Consider the following 22,541-nt stretch of genomic DNA (forward strand, 5'->3'; position numbering starts at 1 on the left):
AACCCTACCTTCCGTGTGAACACGTTCAACAACGCGAGTAATCCCACCAATCTGTTCCACATCCTTTTATCTCGCGCGCTTTGTCTTCTCACGTGGGATTCCCCACGAGTCTTACACTGTAGCGCCACTGCGGTGCTATCTCTACGGCGCCGGCTGAAACCTTCAAGTTACTACTCGTGTCTCACACGCAAACCGATAAATTAGAGATCTACTACGTAAAAAGAGGTAAGTCGAACCAACAATAGAGAAATAAACTTCGTGACTCAAAAAATATCCTAGTTCCATCACTGTTTCTCATTGGCTCCCAGCGAACCTTCCCAACGTATTCCGATTTCTAGGTTAGAAACCATGGAACGTGTTCGCCAATCCTCGCCATATTACCCTCGCAAAACACAACTGACGAAAAGCGTAATACTGATCGAACTGGCTTAGCGAACGCTTACTGGGTGTAGCGACGATCTCGAACGGAAAGGGGGTTGAAAGATTCCCTAGAACCAAAGAGGGCGTTCGTGCGGAGAGAATGGGTTTCATTGAACCAGAATTCGACGGTGCTGCCGGCGGATGGCTATGCGGCAAGGGAGCCAAAAAGGGACAGCTACGGGTAATGAGGGAGCGAGAGGGCGGGTGAGACGACCGCGCCACCATGATGGGCGAGGAAGGAGAGGGGGAATTTCATTGCTGGGGAGGGGTTGGAACGGCGGGGGAGGGGGAAGCGAGAGGAACAGACACGGGGATACGGAGGCACCGTGTCGCTGGCCTCTGCGGCAAATCTGCGGGTTTCGTGTGGCGTGTGCGTGGCACGGAATCGCGGGGATTTCACGATCCCAGAAGTGTGCGTGGTCGGAAGGAAACGTGCTCTCCCGTGAATTTTCTAGTGCGTAAATTTAAATCGTGCGTACGGTGTGCCTTTCCTCTCCCTGTATGTGTAGTACGTGTGCGTGGGATCGCCTCTCGTGTGCCGTAGCGAAAACTTGGCCAGCTCGGGGGATGAAGATCTTCGATGGCGTGGCGCGGTCGCAGCACTCGATCTGTAAGAGTAGCATCCCTCACGAGATTCGGGGCTAACCAAGGAACAATTACGGTGGACCGATGAGGTGGTGGCTCGACCTTATCCGCGAAAGGTCTCGCGCGACCGAATTGATTGATCGGCCAAGAGGATAATAGAAAAGAGCTCGTCGATGCCAGTCGACGACCTCGCGGACCAGGTGGGGGGTGTCCTCTCGTGAGAACGGGCGAATACACGTTCACGCGCCGCGAGACTACGCGTGGAGAGGAAGCTGACAAGTGCACCGTGCTGTCTGTCGGTCCGTTTCCACTCTTTTCTGCGGGCTTCGTTTGTTCGTTCAATCAATCAATTACCCGCAATGTGTCTGTTCGCGTGATCAGTGTTTGACCACATTTATGTGACTAATTCTGTTCGGTGCTAACCATCGTCAAATTTACATCTAAATCGAAAAGAGGTTTTGACCGATTGGACAACCTCTCGTTTGGAAGAAGCATACGTACGTATAAACGGAAGGACGAGACTGGTAAAAAGGACGAGAATAGAAGAAAGCATCAAGAAGAAAGAGAAGTGGAAGATGAAATAAGGAGAGATGGACACAGTGGTGTACAGTGTGCTCTCTCGTGTTTAATTTTTCAACGAGGCTGCGAGCGGCGACGCGATTGGTCAGAACAGGCCGCGAGGAACGTACGGATTTTTCGTCGAGTCCGCAGATTCTCATGCAAGTACGTGGTATAAGCGAATTTGCCGCGGTCGATGCACTCAAAAGCTCGCTCGGGGGAGTCGAGTGACACGTACACGACACCGCGAGGACCGTGGCACAGTCGATTCGAGTAATCGAGCGTCGAATCGAGCGTCGAACCACAGCCTGCCCGCCCCTTGCCTCTTAACGAACCTGTGTCAACCTAACTACAGAACTTCTTGCTTGTACGATACACACCAATTTCCTTTTCAAGTATTTTACATTACATATAAAGTCTTGTACACGTTCTAGTCATTACTGTATAGATTCTAAGGATTATCCCTTTTTTTTTATACGTATATAATTGATTCTCATAACATTTATAAAGAATTTGACTGTTGCTGTTGGTCTATCGGTGTCTATCAGGTTGTTGCTACTCTGTCTCTGGTTCAACGACTTTCTATCGAAAATTTCGCAATATTGAGAGTTATTGGCCGGCTCCCAAGCGACTTTCTGACTAATTTATGATCGATATAAATTTCGCGGCGTATTACGCGGGCATACCATTAGCGTACGTCAGCAATTAATATGCCTTAGTGTGCGCGGCCGGAAGCGGCTCGATGTCGGAACATGCCTGTGGAATTTCTGCTTCTCATAACGCTTCAAGATTCCCCTTTGTCTCGCAAAATACCATATATGACTATATACATTTTATGTAGCTAAAAAAACAAATAGCAAATTTCAACAGCAAATGCAACTTCGCACATTGAACTTTATCTTCCTCTTAAATTACTATAATGCATTAACAAATTAAGTAGTATGTTTTTAAATTAAACGATGTATTCATTTTTTTCCTAAAAGCGTAATATGTTGCAGGAGGTGGATATTGTTTTTGTTGCAGATTAATCCTGGGGCTGGGGTTGTAATTGGAAAAGTGGGCCAGCGTGCACGCTCAGCGCGGCTTAATCAGAATGAAATCTAAGAAGTCCCGGGCAACAATGGCTTTGTGATGCCCGAAGGAGGACCGTCGGCGAAATGAAAGCCCCTGAGAAACAATGGAAGCGTCCACGCAGGCATGACGGCCCCATTCAGATTCGCAGACGGCATGCTTAGTGGCGGCCAAAGGAGACGCTCAAGTAAGAATAAGCCGAGCATCGTTAGACAGAGGGAGAAAAAAGGAGGGCGAAAGGACAAGAAAGAATGAGAAAGAGAAAGATACCTAGCTTTCCCTTGGACATGATCGAATGGCATGATACAAACTACACCATGCGTCTCGGTGTCTGCCGTTTTACTTATGCCGGATCATCCTCCTGCATATTCTCCCTCGTGTATCATTTCTTCTAAATCAAGTCTTCTTTCTTCTCTTTTTTTATTGCGTATGCATGTATGTTTCTTTTCTTTCTTTGTTTTTAACTTTTGTGCGTGAAGCTATACCGCGATGGACAAGAGAATGTTTAAAATTGACACTACGGATGTATGAGTATAAGTAAAACAGCATTTTTTCTATACTATACACTTGTGTATTCTAAGGCATAGGATTACACTTAAGCTTCCTTTTGGACGTCACAACGTGTACAGTGGCCACAAAAAAGTATTTGCGCATACTCTTATTTTCCGATGAAACGTTTTGTTTACCAGACTCCATATACATTTTGTTCAGCATCAAGTTTTTGTAGTCATATGAAACAAACTAGATGGTGTGAAACTTAATACACTTGAACTAATTACGAAAAAGTAGTCACTTCAACAAGATAATAGGTTATACCGTCATGTTATTTACGAGAAAATATTTTCAGTATCTTCGTGGCAGAAGCTGTCGTGAACTCTCTACTATTGAATAATGTAACTCAAATGTAACCTAAAATACTATCTCACTCACTCATATAATCTAAAACTACCAATAGACTGTTAAGGACATCTACTACGTCTGATATCGACAATCTGAGTGACCATTACGGGTAGAAGTATAGTAAATTCTTGTCGGTGACGAGTGTCCTGTACAGTTGTTTCTGAGACGTCGCGTCGTAGAGTTTCAAGAACAGGTTTGTTCGAACTCTCGACGGGACGGAAGTTTGGAAATTTGTTGGGACAAATTCCACGCAACACGATGTTTCCATTTTAACGTAGCGGCTAATGTTCGAACGCGTTTTACGAGCAACATGTGCAGGTAATAAAAGATGAGAGTCCCGGGATTTCGCGAATGATTCATTGATATCGTTTTATCAGGCAAGCTTGCCCCCTTAATTCCATTCGCTTTTTCGACCAACAACTTGGCTCGTGCTTGCCGAGGGAAGTATCGAACCGAACAACGTTTAAAACACTCCGTTGAACACTTACGAGGAAATTTCCATTTCAATTGCAACCGCATTAATATTCATAATCGTGTAAATAAATTAACCGCCTGTGTTCCTGATGTGAACGATTAAGTATCTATCAGATGTGCCATTTCACGACGCGTCACGAGCCGTTCATCATTTCGTGTTCGAGTTACTCGAAAATTAAGTTCCAACCTGTTATGTCTTAATACTTTAATTCTTTAGGATATTTCATTTCTAACGGGGATATATAGAGTGTTCTTCGTATTACGTACGGTTTACGCAATTTGTTGCTAGGTAAAATAAGTCATCTGAATTTATTTATTAATTGGAACTCAAAGGGGTTGGGAATTTAAAAGAGAAAATTCCATTATGTGACAGTAATTTCTTGCGTAATATAACTCAAGCTACAGCTCATTAAAATACTGTAAATATTACAGTAATTTAATGAATTAGATTAACGTACCAATTTTTCTCTTCCGTTTATTAATGAAAATAACGAAATTTTCGTATAATATATCGTAACGAGCGATGAAAATGATTTTTTAACATAACTTTTCCTCTGTTGTGTGGATAATGCGTAACGATAGCAGACGTTTCGAAAATACTTTATTTCCATAGCGATTTTTAGGTTACTTTTTCCTTTCTTAACTACGTTAGAGCTTGATAAAGAATATTAAGTAGAATTCAACAAACTTAAATCGCTCTTTTTACTTTACACTTTTCTCTGTACATTTTTGGTTATATTCAAATTATATTTGAAATTAATTCTTTTCAAAAGTCTCTTCCTAACTGTGTCACTCTTTTAACAAATCGATCATACATCACAGCATGTGTGTTAAGTGATTACATATTTTTTCATAAAAAATAGATGAAAGAATCAAAAAATGTTTCTTACAGGTTCGTTATATAAATTAAAAAGTGAAACTTGATAGAAACATAAAACTGACTCTCCTGCGTAATGAATAGTGGTGGGGGAAATGGCCTTGAACGACTAACGACTTCTATCGAGACTATAGCGAGGGGGATCGTTCTTTAAAGTTTAAACGTTCCTAAATCGACTACAATTAGCGTCATTGACGAACGAACAACGGTAACGAGTTTTAATTGGTCACATTTCGGCGACTGGGCATTAAGGCCGGGCTAGTCTGACAAATGCGAGTGTTGTTCGAGCAATGGCGCACAATAACGCGTTAAGTAGCGACCGTTTCTCTCTAACGAGCGAACAGCCTCGCAGAGAGCGTGTTAATCCAGAAATTATCACGTGTAATTTTATGTACGGCCTGTTAGCACTAACGACTCACTTCGTGACACACAGGAATAGTATTCATATATGCAAATAATATGATTTCATTTCATATTGAAGAGGATATATCATCTTGAGGCATCTAAAGATATGTAAATTTTGGGTATTTTTTCATAAATAGTTACGAAATAAAAGGTACAAATTTTCGTGGATAATATTAATATATCTTTTAGCTCCACTTTACATTCTTCTTTAAAGAGAAATCTTTAAAAAGGCAAAGTTATTGCCTATGTTTGAAATCACTTCTAGTAGAATACTGATGATTGATCGTTATTACTGGCGAGAACTGGAACCTTTAAAATAAAAAATTCCTGTCGTTTCATAAACTAGAATCTATTATCAACGGTGTAACGTAGAATTTTGAAAATTAACGTAACAGTTTGAAGAAGAACACATTTTTTTTACTATTAAATTTCAAACATTCCTGAGAAATGTAATTCGGATATTTGGAAAATTCTAAGCGATGTTGTGAAGTACTCTGCTTATTCCTTCGTAGTATATCGAAAAATATTACGCTATATTTTTATCTGATCTTTTTTCACAAAAAATCACTTCTTTCAACTTTTGCTTTTTGCTATAAGAAAAAGTGTTGGAAAGTCTTTTACATAGTCTTATTACGTATAAAACTTCTCACAAATTTCAAACTTCATGAATAATTTTGTAACTCACTGTACATATATTTTACAAATTTTTAAAGTCATTTCCTGCAAAAACTGCTGAAGCTTTGTATGCAAAAACTTTATTCTTCGCTTTTATCTTCTTCCTTCGCAAGGAATCACTTCCTTAACCTCTTTCTTTAAAACACCTTTCTGAAACGCTCTATATGCTACGCGCGCGCGATTCGAAGCATATTCAACGTGTGTCGCGTAGCGTTCGATCGTTCCAGCGTTAGGCGACAGTGTCGTTCATTCTCAAAGTCTTTTTCACTCCTTGTAATCGACAGGTCTTTTTCTTCCCCTCGATTATTTTCTTTATAACGTCACGTTTCCTTTTTTTCGCCGTTTTACGCGGAGAAGAAAAAAAGGAAGGAGAGGAGAAACGGATCGAGTTCGTTAATTGGCCTTCTTGTTCTCGTACAAGCAAAAAAACAGGGGACGATGAAGATGAATAGAAATATCAGAGCACTCTCTTTCCCCCTGCCCACCGTTTTTTCTTCTCCTGAAGAGTCCCGTTCGGTCTGTTTCGCGTTAGAGTCAACAGGTTCAAAGTTGTTTTTTAAGTGTTCTAGAGAAAATGTTTCGGGACGCAGAATAATGCGGACATATTGCAAAAGGAACCGCGCGTTCCTGCCTTGTTTTCGTATTGTCCATATGCACACAGTCTAGGGACTGACCTATTTCAATTTATGCGAGAAATTTGATGTTTTTCCGCAAAAGTCTTCTTGTTTACGAAAGACTGAGTATGCTATAAATTAAAAAAGAAGTTCTCGAGATCTCGTTTGTTTATTTGTATAGCGAATGTTGCAATTTGTGTGATTAGAGTTTCGTTCGATAGATCTGGTTTCACTACTGAACTAATATTATTAAATCGAAACTATAACTACACACAGAATGAAGTGTATCATATATACTATTTCTATTGGTTTAAAGATAACAATGACATTTATGCAATAGAAAAGTACCGTTTATATACAATTTTCTTGTTATTGGAATCGATACAATAAGGGTCTCCAGAGACCCCTACCTACATTTCCGGCTAACCGTCTTTAATATTCTGTTGCTCCCCTAAACCTTCAATTCCCCATGTATCCACTTTTTCAACAAAGTATAATATATTCGACGGATACGATGCCATTTCCGAAATATATCCATCATGTATATCGATTATACAATGACCTTTAGAAAATGACGCAGGCATACGGGGGCAAATAATAAATTCGAACGCTGTCACTTAAATTCAACGTTGCATTATTACATACGTAAAGAATGAATATAGATAGGAAGAGTTATCAGTACGCAGAAATCGGTCACTAGTTGAAAAGTTTCGAGAACGTGTATTGCTCTGGGTAACAATTAAAATGGGTCACTCGGTACATGCGAAGAAAAGTTCGACTCGCGAAAGGTAACAAAATCTGCAGTTTGTTACGTATCTTTCGGTTCCATTGCGCTCTACTTATACTATAACTTTTAGAATCATATTGGTTAATAAGTGATCTGGTCAAAAATATTGGTCCTACCTAAACCTGTACTAGTAAGAGCATAATAGTACAAAAAGATTGATCTGGTATCTGTCAGAATGTTATAATTAATTGAAATAATAATTGTTAGAAATGTCAAAAATATTTTTTTCAATTATCATGTCTTATACAAAACCAGAATGTTTCCTAATGAACAGAGGGGTAGGCGATTAACCCAAGAGAAAATCGTGGTTGAAGCAATTTTTCATAAAATCTCATCTGTTTTCAGATCTCTAATAGACGGAGGAAGAATCCACAGGGACGACTAGCAGCAGCCAAAGAGAAACGGACAGTGGCATGATAGGGGCAATGCACCACCCTCTGCGAGGGCGCATTCTGCTGGCCCTCTTCATTCTGCTCAGCACATTCGCGTTGCTCTCTAAAGCGGTCGCGTTCCCGGACTGGACCGACTGTCCTGCTACGTGCCGTTGTAAGTGGACATCCGGCAAAAAATCCGCCCTATGCTACAATGCTAGCCTAACCTCGCTCCCTGCCAATTTGGACCCTGACATGCAGGTCCTCGACCTGTCTGGAAACAAAATTCCCGCGTTGCAGTCAGAGATCTTTAAACGTTCCGGCCTAGTGAATCTGCAGAGGGTCTTCCTGAGGAACGCTGGAATTTATAAAATCCACGCGGACTCTTTCAGAGACATGAGGATCTTAGTAGAAATCGATCTCTCCGATAATCACGTGGAGATGCTGGAACCAGACACTTTTCTGGGCAACGAAAGACTGAGGATCCTGATCTTAAGCGGGAATCCATTGGGCAAGCTGAGAAGCCACCAGTTCCCGATTCTGCAACATCTGAGGAACTTGGAATTGCAGAGATGCTCCTTATCCGAGATTCATGCAGAAGCATTTGTCCATCTGACCGGTCTAGAGTCATTGAGGTTAGACCACAACGAATTGGAGTATCTGGATGTATCGGTGATATCAAGTTTGCCACGTTTGAAAACTCTAACACTAGATGGTAACCAGTGGAGTTGCGATTGCAGACTTAGAGATTTCCGAATCTGGCTGATCCCTAGCAGACCTAGCAAACTGTACTCCGTGCCTCAAGTGTGTTCGTCACCGATGAGACTGGAAGGTCGCAAGTGGGAAGATGTGAAGCCAGCAGAGTTCGCCTGTGAGCCTGAAGTGTTCGTGTTGGCCAGTAGTATTCAGGAAGAGACTAATGGAAACCTGAGCCTGGCCTGCCTAGCCACGGGGGATCCAGAGCCTGAAGTTTGGTGGCAATTAAATGGAGGTCCAGTAAACGCTACTAAATTAACCGAACAGACTTATTCGGGAACCTACGTGGCCTACGCAACATCTGACGTCGATATGGCCTACAACGAGCGAGTCCCATCGTCCAGTAGACTCACCGATAGGTGGAACAACTTGACCGTCTACAATGCCAGTGATGGTGACGCCGGGGAATATTCTTGTTTTGCCAAAAATATCGCCGGTCTGGCCAGGGATACCGTCAGTGTCGCTATTCCGCGGGTGTACACGGCACCCACACTCTCTCAGAGCGATAACTGGTTGCTCTGGGTGAGTTTGGCCGGTGGAGGAGCTGCTGCGTTGTGTGCTTCCATTTCTGCGGTTCTGTTGGCTTTGTGCGTGTGTGGTGGTACTCGACGACAGCGTGCTCGAGAAAAGGTGAAGCTTCAGGGGAGCACTAGTTTCGGTGACCAGGAGAAGAAGCTTCTAGATCTGTCTGTGACTACCACGACACCTGGAAATAGCAACGATCGAGGCAGTGGTCACGGCAGTATAGTGGAAGCTTGTAGCACGGGTGACCTGGAACTGGCAGAGAGAGGGTCCATTTGCGACCCCATGAGCGCTGCCACTGTTACCGTAGAGAGACTACGTCCAGAGGTGAGCAGTGGCTCCGTGACCGCTATGAGAGCTGTACCGTGCGCCGCCATGTTCCCACCACCGCCACCAGAATTCACTAGTGGCGTGCTACCAGCTGGAATCTTCGGGAACATCTTTATCTCCGTGTCAATGCCCCAGGATTCTTCCGATCGTTGTTACCCCGATCTTTTGGACATTCCTGTTCATGGCACTAGCGGTGTGGTGAACAAAACGACTTCCGCTCTTCCGGCGGCCAGCAGCGTGTCTAGCTTCGCGACGCTGCCGCGACGAGCGCTGCGATCCAGCGACCTCTGTTCGCCTTACGACAATATGGGGCCCCGCGTAACGGCCAACGGGAGTTCCGCGTTCTCGCTAACGGACGCGGACCTGCGATTATCACCGCCGCCGCCACCTCGAATCATACAACCGCCACACGAGTTTGTATCCCTATGAGGGATGTCCTCGTGCGGCCGACTTTCGAGCAAATAGTCGGTATAATTGTTCAAAGCTCGTCCGTCGCTTTTTTCCCCCCTCAATCCGAAAAAACAAACCACCATCATGTTCAGTCACGCGCGTCCTCTTCCCCGTCGATCTCGTTCGTTGTGTTTGTCGTTGATAGTACTCCACACGTATCCGCATTTTATACGGTGAGCCGTGGGCCTACCAGGTGAAACACTGGCGAGTGTGTTGTTTCCACGTAGGAATTGTATAACACAAGAAATTGAGATGATGTGTGGTGACCGTTGTACTTTTGATAATTTCATTTTTGTTCACTTGTGATATATGTGTTGCGTTATTTGTCATTCAATTTGTTGATTTTTCAAACTGTTAATGGATCTTTATGAAAAGCCAGAAGACCAATAATCCTGTTGCCAAATGTAAATTAAGGGAAAAATAGAAAGGACACTTTTGTATCTCTTGTACTTATACCGTGATTGATGTAATATACACGTAAGTTAACAATTGTTATCATCACTTGGTAAGCGAATGGCTCACATTTTTAAATCATCCGAAAAATCACTCCTCGAGCGTACATTGATTAAGGTTGTATGCATACAGGGACCTAGAAAGTTTGTATCTCATTGGTATATTTAAAAAGACGTCCGGAGGTTATCGAAAGTAGTATAAACACAGTTATGTCTGTCCAACAACCTATTCGATTACGTAAGACGTTGAGTCTCGAAACTGCACGTTCCCCTTACTATTCACTAAGTTGGCAACACTAGCGCCGCTGATCAACGTTAGTGCCAATAAATCAACGTTCGCCATTTGGAATTTATTATCGACCTTTCTCGCCGATGAATGAAATGCTTTTTGCGCCAAAGAGGACGGTTCATTTTTGTAAATAGCTCGAAAGAAAAAGGAAATAAAGATTAAACTCGTTCGTTTGCTCAAGTATCAGAAACGAAAATACAGAAAGCTAAAGTGATTTCTGATGCTAGAACTCGTAAGACTTGTGACTTTTTATAACGAACATACACACATTGTATAGTCGACCCGATATTTTTCGATGTTGACCGTTTTAGAAGCTCGCTGTGCATAATTTTAAGAACTTCATCCAGCAATCTATTCGTTCGGTGTATATAATATATTTATGATTTCAGTTCAATGGGTAGCAATTATAGTGCTTCCAATAGAGTGCTGCGGTTATTTACTTTCCATCTAGCTCCTCGTTCATCCATATTTTCATTAATTGATATTTTATTCTTTGAGAATGTTTAAGTTACACAGTGAATCAGTTTCTTTATTTATAACGCCGATAATTACCATTCAAAACATCATTAACTCTTATCTTTCTTCGTTTCTTGTTCAGGCATTTCAGATTATTTTTATCAATATTTTAATTTCAAGAAGAAGTTTCTCTTAATCTAGTCTTTGATCATTTAAAAACTGTGAAATATCTGATAAACTATCAAAGATTTTGACATAATGTAACTTCAAGGCACATTATATTCGAAAAATATAATATTAATTTGTTTAATTTTGACTACCCTTCCGCAACCCTAACTGTTAAAAAGGATTGTTGATTATGTATTCTCTATTCCCTTAAGCACCTGTTACATCAAAATTCACTGTCGTTCGCTTCGTTCCTTAGTATTAACCTAACTTCTCCACTTCTCGAAAATTTCATCAAATTCCTCTGACAGATACATTAATCTCCTTTTTCGATTTTCAGATATATTCCACTAAACCAAACCACCGACTTTCTCAAACTGCTATCATAGAAACAATTTTATCCAGTTCCTAAACGTGTCAGTAATTCATATATACTACTGCGTCATTCCTAACCTCTTAAAACTCCTATGAGCAGCTTAAGAAAGCAATCTCCTTTCCAATTTTCAGCTATATTCCACGGAACCATCGACTTGCGTCAACGTTCCTCAACCCATGGATACAATCAACTGGACACGTGCAGTTTCTAAGACGAGCCCCCTCGTGTCTGTATGTTCGCTTGTCTAACTGGCTTGCATGCTTGGTCGGCGTACAATGGCTGCTCGCAGAGGAAGCGTGTACAATGACGAGTGCGTGTGTGATCGTTTTAGGACGTAAGTTTCTTCTAGTTGCCAATACCCACGGATTCCAGTGGTTTGTAAATAACTAATGAAAATAAAAAAAAAAAAAAAGGAATACGAAGACAAAGGAAAGGACGAAGAAAAAAGGGACAGAAAAAAGAAGACGAGGAGGAACGAGTGGATCCTCAGTGGATGCAGAGAACGAAGTAACGTTATCTCCCCTAATCATTCTCGAGGTGTATCACTAGTTTGTTACGTACTCTACGTGTGCAGTGTTGGTGGAATCGATATAGTGGCCTCGTAAAATTGGTCAGCCATTAAAGCTTACATCAATAATTTACATTAATAAGAATTTAGAGTGAAAATGTAACTCACAAATGGCTTTTGTAACCTATTCAGTGTATTATATTTTCAGAGACTTTAAGAATCAAAGATTCAATTGTCAAAAATTTAAAGACCCGAAATTTCCAAGATCGAATTTTTAAGGATTTACAAGTTCTTCCATAATACGGCCCTGAGTATGGCCACATTATCGTTTTAACTGCCTAATGATTTAATTTCTAATTGTACTGTTTCGACTCCATCAACTGTACATATTTGTTATCGCAGTACACGTATTTAATAGCGTGGCGGGCGCGTGCCGTGTCGCCGCCAATTATGAACACTTTGTCAATTAAATAAAACGATTGAATTTTACACATCATCGAATTATTGTTCTCACTTATTCCGACGAACAATCGATCTGATCGATCGAACCTAAACAAGAATTGTTATCTTTTGGGCAAAATGTTGGGGGGATTGAAAAATCGTCAGCGAAGGAAGAGGTTGACAGAGGGCGAAGGTTAAGGTTCAAGTGGTGTACATTTTTTTCGAGGAGAAAATAAAGTTCAAAAAGTTAGTCTGGAAATTCTAATTGATTTTTGATGGTTCGTAAATCTCTTTCTTTGAAATTTTAACGTTCACCCCTTATTGTTTAAGTACGCTATACCTGTTCTAGAATATAATATAAAAATCTAAATATCTAATTAAATGATTTAATTTATGTACTCGTTCAAGTCTAACCTTATTTAATTAAAAAGTCTAATAGCAAATCGTCAAGACAAAATTGAAGATGGGTAGGATCCATTTATATGGGTAGAATATTTATCCAATCGAAGTCAATAGAACATTTACTTTCCATTCTGAATTAATTTACTTTCAAATAGTTTTAGTACGAACGATAGTTTAAATACGTCTTACGTAAATTATTTTTATAATTCTAAATTGAAAGAATAAGACATTCGCTCGAAAAGCAAAGAATATTTATTTGGAATCCCAGAATATATAAGTAAGACATTTATTTAGATTTCCTTAAAACTGGTAGGAACCTCTTTAATTAATGAAGGCAATTATTAGCAGAATGGCCGATGGTAGCCGCATTACTGCGGTATTCCGGAGATTAAACGAAATTCCGAACAGGCCGAATCGACGAGGGCGATCGTAATCGTTCTCCGCTCGTTGCATTCGACCCGCAGAAATTAGAAATCTGAACTTGCATCGATAGTAATACGTGCATTGTTTGCTAAATCGTTGCATTGTATCCACTAAATATACACAGCATCGGTGAATAGTTTCGATTCGAATAGACATAAATTGGCTTAATACTCGTATTCGGTGATAATTACCGCTAGACGAGGAACCTTATGATACAACTTGTTACCTCTGTATACGGACTACAGAAAAAAGAACACGATAACTCGTGTCTTTTTTATCTTGTAGGAGGACGATTTAAAAATTCAGCTGAATTCAGCATTTTCATCTATCTACAAATTCAAATATTCAATCTACAAATAATTGTGGTCATAATATCAAAACTCGTACCTTTCTGTAAAATTTCATCGGCTTAGAAGCTGTTTTTAAGAGTCTTAGTTTTTGAACTTTTGGACCAAACTGATTTTGTCGCATTAAAATACTATTCCTTAACATCGTGACATCAAACGACATAAAATGACATTAAGGTCAGAAAATCAAGGAAGTTACGCTTATCTTTGAATGAACATTTTAGTATACAATTGTTGACTGAAGACACGTTGTTGGTTTCGAAGTTTTAAAACCGTAGCATAATTGTGTATATTGTGCATATTGTAATTTTAATTACAATATTCGAACTGCATGATAATTCCCGCGAAATGCAATCGTATTTTCCGCCACTGAATATAAAAATTAATATTTCAATCGTTATATATATGTTTTTATAATCGTGTCGACGAATTCATCCATAATTCACGTTGCGATGAAGAACAAAAAAAAAAAAAAAAGGAATAATCGATCGAGATATGAGGATTTATTTCCAGACTTGATTCCCTGGTGATTCGTGGATTAAACGAACTTCATTAAAATGCCAGAAGCTTCCAGAGAAAGTTGGTCAGAATCCTTCCTATGGGTTTAATCACTCGATTAACATCGATGCGAAATATCCTCTTTCGTCGTTAATTAATAATTCAATGCACTGTTTGCCTCTTACGATGATCAAAGGGAAATTTCATTTCTGGATTATATTACAAACGAATAATGTGATAAATTTTAAGAAGAACAACATAAATTTGTAATTTATTTTATTTTCTAGCCTGCCGGCTATAAAAAAGGACAATCGATATTAATTTGTATATTAAAGCTGTAAAGGGGGCTTTGTAAAGAAACTTTTTTATCAGTATATAACATCAAAAGAATTAAAGAAAACAACATGATGAAAGCTTGCAAATTTTTTCAATCTTTTCCAAAATGCATAAAATATAATGGGTATAAAAATAAAGATATTTAGTGGAACTTAACAATACATGAGGGAGAGAGAGAGAGAGAGAGAGCTTATTTCCATTACATGACAGATCACAAAAAGCAAAATCGTCGAATATTCTACTGTCATCTTCTGTTATCATATAGAACGTCAAGAAATCAAGGAAAAGAAGACTACGAATTAAGGAAAGCCTCAAATTTCCAATTAACAAATGTTCAATTTTCTCTTCCCCAAACAAACGCTCTGCTAAATTGCTGAATTCCCGTAAAGATGAAGAAACATAGAGGACCTTAACGAAAAGTAAAAGAAATTTTTCAACTCGTTTCAACAAAAATTTCGAAAACAAAAATACCGAGACATTACGTCGTAACTGAAGAGTTCTTCCAGAAAGAAAACGGGGAAATTCGAAATCGATAACAACGAAGGGAAGAAAATTCTTTAAAGGAGGAATGGAACGAGTTCATAGAGGGGAGAAGGTATCTGTTCAGAACGAAACATCGTTTCACCAGCTTTATTACCCGTTCGTGTGTCAGCGAAAATTCTATGGACCACTTTACATGTAGAACAATCTTCTATAAATTCTCTACGAACAATATTTCTCGCAGTTGTGTGTTACACGCAGAATCGACTCGTAGTTTTGTTGTTTGTAAAACCTTCTGGTAATATTAAAGGAAGGTTAGGTCTGGCATCGTTGAGGGTAGCTGGTTACCGGCTAGAGATAGGTTAGGTCAAATCGCGTGAGTTCCATGGAGTCGCAGCTGAAGATCCTCGAAGATCATTTGCAGACAGTTCGATCGACGTCCCTTTCACGACCAAGTCTTGGCGTGTAACCATTCGGTTGAATGTTTCGAGAATCTGAAATTAGTCGACAATGAAGACACAAATAGTCGTTGACTATATAGTTCTATGCAAATAGTCCGATCGTTGATGTCGAGGATCAACAGATTTCCTATTGTTGAAGAACAAACCTCGGATTTCAGGCTTGGTTATATTAACCGAGCAAATTGCTCTATAGGAAGAAGTATTTTTTCATTTTATTTAATCACGTAATACTTCAATTTAACGAAGTTTCTTTATTTTTTCTTTTGTGTAAATTTCTTTAAATTTGATGCGAATGTTTAACTCTTAAAGGTCATTGGTGAAATCTCAGCCTATGAAAATGTTGTTTCAACATTATCATCCCGTGATAATATAATCTATAAATGACAACTTGCCTAGTTTTTGTTTATTACTAAATAACGACAAACCGATTAATTCCATTTTTTACATTTTTGAAAACTACGGAAATAAAATTTCACTCGAGATAATAGGATTAACGTGATTTTCTTTCACAGTGTTTAAGGAGCTAAAGCAACTGATTGATCTTACATTTTAATTGCTACAGATGAGAAGAAAGATTGAGTATTCGATTAGATTATAGAATGTGATCGAATATATGATACATAGAGCGTTTTGGATACTTGAATTCTGTGCCTTTTCGCAATTTTTAATTTCCCATAAATGAAATTCGCGATAAAATGACGATTTTTGTACGACGAGGATTGCAATTTTGGACTTTCAAATTTTCTATAAATGCGTAGAAATCTGAATTTCCTTGCAGTATGGCAATTCGTCCCAAAAATCGTCTATTAATATTAGCTCACAGAGTATCACAGGTGTAACATCTTCTCATCGAGTTTTTACGCTCACCCCGTATAAATAACGCATTAACAGCGTTTTATTCTTTGGAAATCTGGCATGCACGTTTACGAACGCGTTATCCTGTGCCATTGACAGCGAGACAGAGAGGTGGAGTGAAATAGTATCAGTACGAGGGGAAAAATTAAATTGGCATTTGGGCCGCGCATCAACAGAACATTCGCGACGAATGCTCGAGCTTTTGTTCCCGGATCACGTATCAATGGGATTGGAATTTTCGCGCGGCTATATCGAAATAGCGAAACGTTCCCACACTGGCAACGTTTCTACAACGAAACCCGAAAAAAAGAATTCGAATCACGATCGAATGCTTCAAGCATAACCGACCGACTGTACACGACGAAACGGTGATAAATCGATGGGCAGTTTATATGGCACGAAATAAAGTGTGAACGAGTGGCCTGGGTTATAGAAACACTGTTCTGTTGTCAGCCTCTTTGAGTCGATGGATGAGGCGCCTTGTTAACTGTTATCGGATATTTATAATTAAACTGTGATATTTATACAGCAAGAGTTATACAGAATGTAACAGCGATAAGTCAATGGATAGATCACACGAAGAATATGCGAAGTGGAAGAATGGTTGTGATCGAAAATCGTTTATGCACAATTTGTATTTGATTCTTTGGAAATCAAACAATTGATCTCAACCCTGTTGCGATTCTCGAATTTTTATAATTCAATGGTGTTCTTTAAGGTTCAAGGATATATCTGGCATTAAATTGCATTGAGAAATTATTAAGAAATACATTACGATAGCAATCTTTTCATTCTGCTCAAACTTGAGATATTTTTTAACGTTAGAAAAATACAATTGCGTTGAAAACATTGGAGAGAACGCTGCAGGGTTAACGAAGTTGGTCAGTTTGTTTACTGTGTAACTCGATCAAAGATCGATTGGTACAAACCCTAAAAATTTTCTAACGTAAAGAAGGTTATCTCATACCTTGAGTGAGTAGCAACGAGCCGGGATAAACGAATCTTCCATCGTCGATCTTTTGCCAAAGTTGATAATCTTTGGGTGAACGGATACGATCTGAAATCAACCATGATGCTTCCTTTGGAAATTTGTCTGCGTGTTTAAGGTTCATCGATCTCCCAAGGGATCCGGGAGCTGTATTGCGAACGTCTGCAAATTGTATGGTAATTTATGCGATTACGCTAGCTCGAGGTGTGTTTCTATCCTTTGAATTAGACTTTAGGGAAGGAAATTTCAATTTCCCAAAGTTGTGCACAGATCGTTTTGCTCACAACTACAACCAATTCTCTCGTAAGACAAACTCTTCAAATTGATAAACGATAAGCACCTGGATTCTTGCTATTAGCCAAACATATCATATTAGAAGATTCTAGAGAATTAGCGTATAGAAAAAACATAGTTTAACATGAACAGCTGATTGTTTATAGTGTAACAAATTCATCTAACACAATTGTAAAGCTAGGATTGACTAAATTTAATTATTGACCTGTAACGAATTTTAATATTTAGCGAAATTAGTAAATCCATAACGCGTGGTCACAGTGTATTAACATCGGTATATTCGATACAGTTATAGATATAGGACACATGAATTTTGGTTATTGATCGAAACTATCGTATCTACAAATTTGAATCACGTAAGTGGAATTGTACGGCGGAGAGAACGAACGAGACACACCGAGATCAAGTAGAATAAACCTAGTGTGACAGACTATAAAGTATTCGCGTAAAGTCTACGTACGCCATAGACGTATACTGAAAATGTTAAATATTAACATGACGTAGGAATCGTGAAGCTCAATGTAATCTACCTTACTACAATATTGTTCGATATAATTTGGATATCGGTACTATAAAAGAAATAAATCTTACTGCAAGCAAATGGAAGCTGAAACGATATAAACTCGTTCCGATAGAGACTCGTTTTACTTACTAAAAATTATAACGAGTATTCTGCCTCGGATATTTTATATACAGTGGCGAATAAAAGAAAGTGTAAAATTGATATACTATGAACTTTAGTAACTTTCGTATAATACTAAAGATTTTATAGTTACTCTTTGCCCTAATTAAATATAAATCCATTTTGCACAATTATTGTATGTTCTTACACGTTTTATTTTATAAACTTTCTTTTGCATATAATATACATTCTGTCTATTTTCCATCCCTAAGTTTCACACAAACGCATAAAAATGTCAGCCATAATTATTTCCAATTTCTCGCTGTAAATTTGCCAATTTTCGATCGATAACTAAAGTTCTTTACGATTGTATCCTAATCGCAAAAAAAAAAAAAAGGAAAATGGATCTGTCACGTTATTTCTTCGAAACATCAGTTTCGTATCTCCGCACATGGAATGAAGCGACCTCTGTAAAAAATGGCTGTTATGAAAGATCTGTCGGACGGACGAAACGATACAACGATTCGTCATTTTGTTTTAGGTGGTCGAAATTGCACGTAGAAGAATAGAAGAACGAGGAGCCGGTTGCCACGCTCTAAGTGGAACGTTCTACACGCAAAATGGCGCGGGCTATTGGCCATCTTTCACCGGGCAAGATAAATTACACGTGAAATGGGATTGCGGGATGGCATGCGAATGCACGTTTCAATGTTATTGGCGATACTTCACCTTCGTAATCTTTGTCGGAGACGGAGTCAAACTCGGGGCTGTAAAATTGGAAATCTGTGTCTGGTTCGTTGGCGTGGCGACGGTTGAAATTTAGGTTAGGAATCGGCACGTCGGATCGACCGATCCTCGGATATGCCATCAGACCAGAAGCTCGCCTGTCATTCAACTTTAACTTCTCTCCCTCTGAAATATATTACGTAACAGATGACGGAAATTGAAATGCTCGATAAGCATTTAAGAATTAAGGCGGCAAACAAAATTGAATAAAAATTTACACTGGCGCACGAAATTATTCCAACTCTTACCACAGAATCTTCCTATAAACAATCAAATTTGAAATTAATCTGAAAATGTATTGATATAATGAAACAGATATTTAAAGTAGACGAATAATATAAAGCTTGAAAAATCATTTGAAGTATAATATAATGAATGTTAAAGATGGTCCCGATGAATATTAACATTTATCAATATAGCGAGTAATTACTTGCTCAAATACTTTTGTGATCTCCCCGAAGTACGTATTATATAATATATCTGGGCTAATGAAACTTTGAAATGTTTCGTATGACGACGTAATACGATCTTAGAAGCTATGTACATGTGTTCGAATACTTTCGTGAACCTGTATATATGTGTAGGTTAAAATGGTTAAATACGAGAATCGAAGAAAAATTGAAAATAATATTATGCAACTTGTATTAGGACAAATAGAAGCATATATTTTTAATGGAAGTAATTAATGTGACATTTGTTTTTCATTTAATGAATAGACATCCAATTAGTTGAAGTATCTTACGAATATTTCTGCTTCATTGCATAATAAATTTTTACAAGCGGGCGTGTTTCAGTTTTTTTTTTGTGAATGCGTCAGAGGATTCAGTTTTCCTCTTTTAGGGTAACATGATCTCTCTCTCTCTCTCTCTTTTTTTTTAGGTTAATTAGAAATGAAAAGGACGGGAAGGTTAAGATAGTAGGAAGCGTTGCTGGTATAAAAATGTTCAGAGTCGTGTAATGTTTGGATTCAAAGAAATTTCGACCAAGCTGGCAAAAGGTTAATTAAAAATAACGACTAAATTAAATGAAATATCCTGCGTAGTTTATGATTAAACAAGCAAGCAGAGCGTCAGTTACGAATTATATTTACATATCTAGTGCAATTTGTTTATGCATTGATACCGTTTTCGTATTATGGACATTGTTATCACGATGAATTAGTATCAAGAATAGAAAAGTTGATTTTCGTCACTAAACTCTAAAAACAATAAGAGTACGTTATTATTGAAAACAGAAAAATATGTTTCCATTACTAAATTTTAGGTAAATTGATAGAAAAATTGATTAGTACGACTAAATTTAATAAAGCAACGACAGGAAATTGGTATCAGAGATAGACACGTTTAATTGCATTATCGAATTCTACACGCAACGAGACTGTTTAAGTGAATCGTCAAGTTTTCAAGTGCCTGAAGAGAAAGTTGAAAAGAATTAAAAAAAAATTATGATACTCATGAGAATGTCTTGCCTTTGGTAGACTGCAACCGCCGACCTTGCCCACATTGGGAGACTAAAAAACAAATTGAATTACAAACAAAAAATTCTTTTCAAAGAAACTTAAGCTTGAAACGTTACTTAAGTCGTCAACGATCCAGTTTAAGTAAGAGAAAAGTAAGAAGTCAAGAAGCGTAAAAACGCTACAGACAAATAAGAAAAAGTAGGAAACTGAAAGACGAAGAAGAATAATGGCAATGTCTTATGGCGAACCCCATCGATGGCGCGAAACCAGGGACCCTTTGCACAATTGTACTAATGAAATTTTACAAATCACGAGTCACTGATATAACTAACTATCACTAACTAATGACTAAATTGATATAACTAATATCACTAACAAGTTTCATAGTCAGGCAAAGAACAGATGAAACTTTCGATGAAAGAAAATTTTGCAAGAAATTACTACGTTGTTACCACAGGTTAACTATTTATATCTGGGCTGCAGGTTCTAAGTCTTATTTTTTATTGTTTAAATTGAAACAGTTGATCGTAACGAAACACAAAATTTATCATAGAATTGAAAAACCAAAGTTCATAATCTACTACATAACCACAATTTATCAATTTATCGATGTTAGCAATTTACTCATATCGTTAATATCATTCTACTTTCAAAATTAATAATGCAAAATCAAAGACTGTGACTTACAAAACGTAACTCTTCAATTTACCAACATCACCGATATCATTGCAGTTTATTTTGCTATTATTATTTATCGATGTCGTCAATCGACAGAAACGATTGTGCAAAAGAACCCCAGAAAATACTAGAAGCATCCCCTTCCGGTCCACTCGGAGGCCGGAAGGGGCACTGCACTTACGGTTGAAAGAGGTGGAAAATATTAGAACGGCCAGGAATACAAATAGGTGATTTCTCATTGCGATGGCGATCGTTCGGTCACACGGTGATCAGAATCCGATGAAGCGATACTGAGCAGAGCACGGTATCTCGCTCGACACTGAATGCCCCCAGGTATCCGACGTCTGATTTTATACCTTGCGCCTCGTCCGACTACGGGGGTTGCCAGCCCAACCCCCGGTCGCCTTCTCAACCCTCTCTTTCCACATTGCCTCGTTCCATTCGCCCCTCTACGCGATCGGTATGGTGATTCGACGCCTCGTTTCTTCATTCTGCTGATACATTCGGCCTACCTACTGTTCGTAGGTATTAGGACACCTACTGGCTTCATAAAACGCGAGGATACTCCGATGGCCGGACAAAAGAGTATAAGTCAAATTTTAATGAAAACAGGACAAGTAGGCTAATATATATTGCACATTGCTACCTTTTGTCTGTAGCCGTGCTGGTTAAACGGGTGCCGCTGCATAAAATAATATTATTTTGCATTTTTGATTATACACTCAAATCTGGTTGTTTGAGTGTTAATTAGACGTCGAAGATTTGCCTGTTATAAATTCTTACGTAATACATATCGACGATTTACTGTATATTAGCGCATATTGTATGTCGGTTACTAGTGAAATTTGAGCTTTTACACGCAACAAATAGTTCTTGACTATTTCTTTATACTGCTGTCTATCCTTAACCCTAATATTTTAGCGTATATGATGTTATGTTATAAATGTACATATAATTATAAATATGCTATTGTAATACTATAGGTCAAAAATGGAATTCTCAGGATAAGATAGATAAGACGGAGGGGGTTTTATCCAATCGATAAAAATGCCATCGTAATTAATTCTAAGGATGATATTTGAAACCAGTTAATAGTTCGACGAATCGTTTATTTTAACGTTCTTAATACTCTGCAATCGAATTTCGCCACTATGGGGCGATTTAAAATTGTATTTCCCATGCCGGGAATTAAAAATTGCCGAAGTTACGATATTAAACGAGTAAAATTCATACGTACAATTGAAATTTCCTGCAAAGGAGTATCGCAGATGAAATATTGCCTGAACGATTGTTAATGATAAAAAAACATTTTTATTAATAATACAAAAACATTTCCGAAGCATGTCCTTGTAAACAAGAACAAACAAATTAAATTTCTCATTTAGTTAATTAATAATAACTAAAAATACATCGTAATGTACGCGCACCAT

The 22,541-nt window shown here is 38.6% G+C and overlaps 3 protein-coding genes across 9 annotated transcripts in view; 1 reads left to right on the forward strand and 2 right to left on the reverse strand.

Moving 5' to 3' along the window:
• LOC126873655 (peptide-N(4)-(N-acetyl-beta-glucosaminyl)asparagine amidase) overlaps positions 1-157 on the reverse strand; it is a 63,093-nt gene extending 62,936 nt beyond the window's left edge. Inside the window, exon 1 of the mRNA XM_050634745.1 lies at positions 9-157. The gene's annotated coding sequence lies outside the window, so the exon portion shown is untranslated. The remainder of the gene's footprint in view (positions 1-8) is intronic.
• Positions 86-12,535, forward strand: LOC126873654 (leucine-rich repeat-containing protein 24-like). 5 transcript variants are annotated; one of them, XM_050634744.1, is made up of 4 exons: positions 678-1,728; positions 2,587-2,821; positions 7,712-9,809; positions 11,665-12,535. In XM_050634744.1, exon 3 carries the CDS (start codon positions 7,780-7,782, stop codon positions 9,772-9,774), a length of 1,995 nt encoding a protein of 664 aa, XP_050490701.1. In that variant the 5' UTR covers positions 678-1,728; positions 2,587-2,821; positions 7,712-7,779; the 3' UTR covers positions 9,775-9,809; positions 11,665-12,535. The 5 variants fall into 5 exon arrangements, 4 of the variants coding, with proteins under 4 accessions (XP_050490700.1, XP_050490701.1, XP_050490699.1 ...); XR_007692482.1 differs by having other exon boundaries at positions 680-1,728; positions 7,712-11,867; positions 11,947-12,535; XM_050634743.1 differs by lacking the exon at positions 678-1,728 and adding an exon at positions 86-225 and having other exon boundaries at positions 7,712-12,535.
• Positions 12,536-15,103: 2,568 nt separating this feature from the next.
• LOC126873671 (CAPA peptides-like) lies at positions 15,104-21,998 on the reverse strand. 3 transcript variants are annotated; one of them, XM_050634772.1, is made up of 5 exons: positions 21,293-21,998; positions 20,443-20,484; positions 18,918-19,100; positions 17,252-17,434; positions 15,104-15,462 (listed from the first exon to the last, which is right to left on the reverse strand). In XM_050634772.1, the coding sequence occupies exons 1-5, from the start codon at positions 21,348-21,350 to the stop codon at positions 15,383-15,385; spliced, it is 546 nt and encodes a 181-aa protein (XP_050490729.1). In that variant the 5' UTR covers positions 21,351-21,998; the 3' UTR covers positions 15,104-15,382. The 3 variants fall into 3 exon arrangements, with proteins under 3 accessions (XP_050490729.1, XP_050490732.1, XP_050490730.1); XM_050634775.1 differs by having other exon boundaries at positions 17,252-17,341; positions 21,293-21,986; XM_050634773.1 differs by lacking the exon at positions 20,443-20,484 and having other exon boundaries at positions 21,293-21,901.
• Between the last annotated feature and the right edge of the window lie 543 nt (positions 21,999-22,541).

This window comes from Bombus huntii, chromosome 15, assembly GCF_024542735.1.
Source record: "Bombus huntii isolate Logan2020A chromosome 15, iyBomHunt1.1, whole genome shotgun sequence".
In the NCBI taxonomy this organism is placed as follows: domain Eukaryota; kingdom Metazoa; phylum Arthropoda; class Insecta; order Hymenoptera; family Apidae; genus Bombus; species Bombus huntii.

Excerpts from the sequence above, each read along its gene's own strand:
- LOC126873654 (XM_050634743.1), top strand. The coding sequence starts at position 7,780 with ATGATAGGGGCAATGCACCACCCTCTGCGAGGGCGCATTCTGCTGGCC.
- LOC126873671 (XM_050634772.1), bottom strand. The coding sequence starts at position 21,350 with ATGAGAAATCACCTATTTGTATTCCTGGCCGTTCTAATATTTTCCACC. Across the intron at positions 20,485-21,292 it reads ATTTTCCACCTCTTTCAACC|TCTCCCAATGTGGGCAAGGT; the intron begins GTAAGTGCAGTG and ends TTTGTTTTTTAG. Across the intron at positions 17,435-18,917 it reads CTCCGACAAAGATTACGAAG|ACGTTCGCAATACAGCTCCC; the intron begins GTGAAGTATCGC and ends TACAATTTGCAG.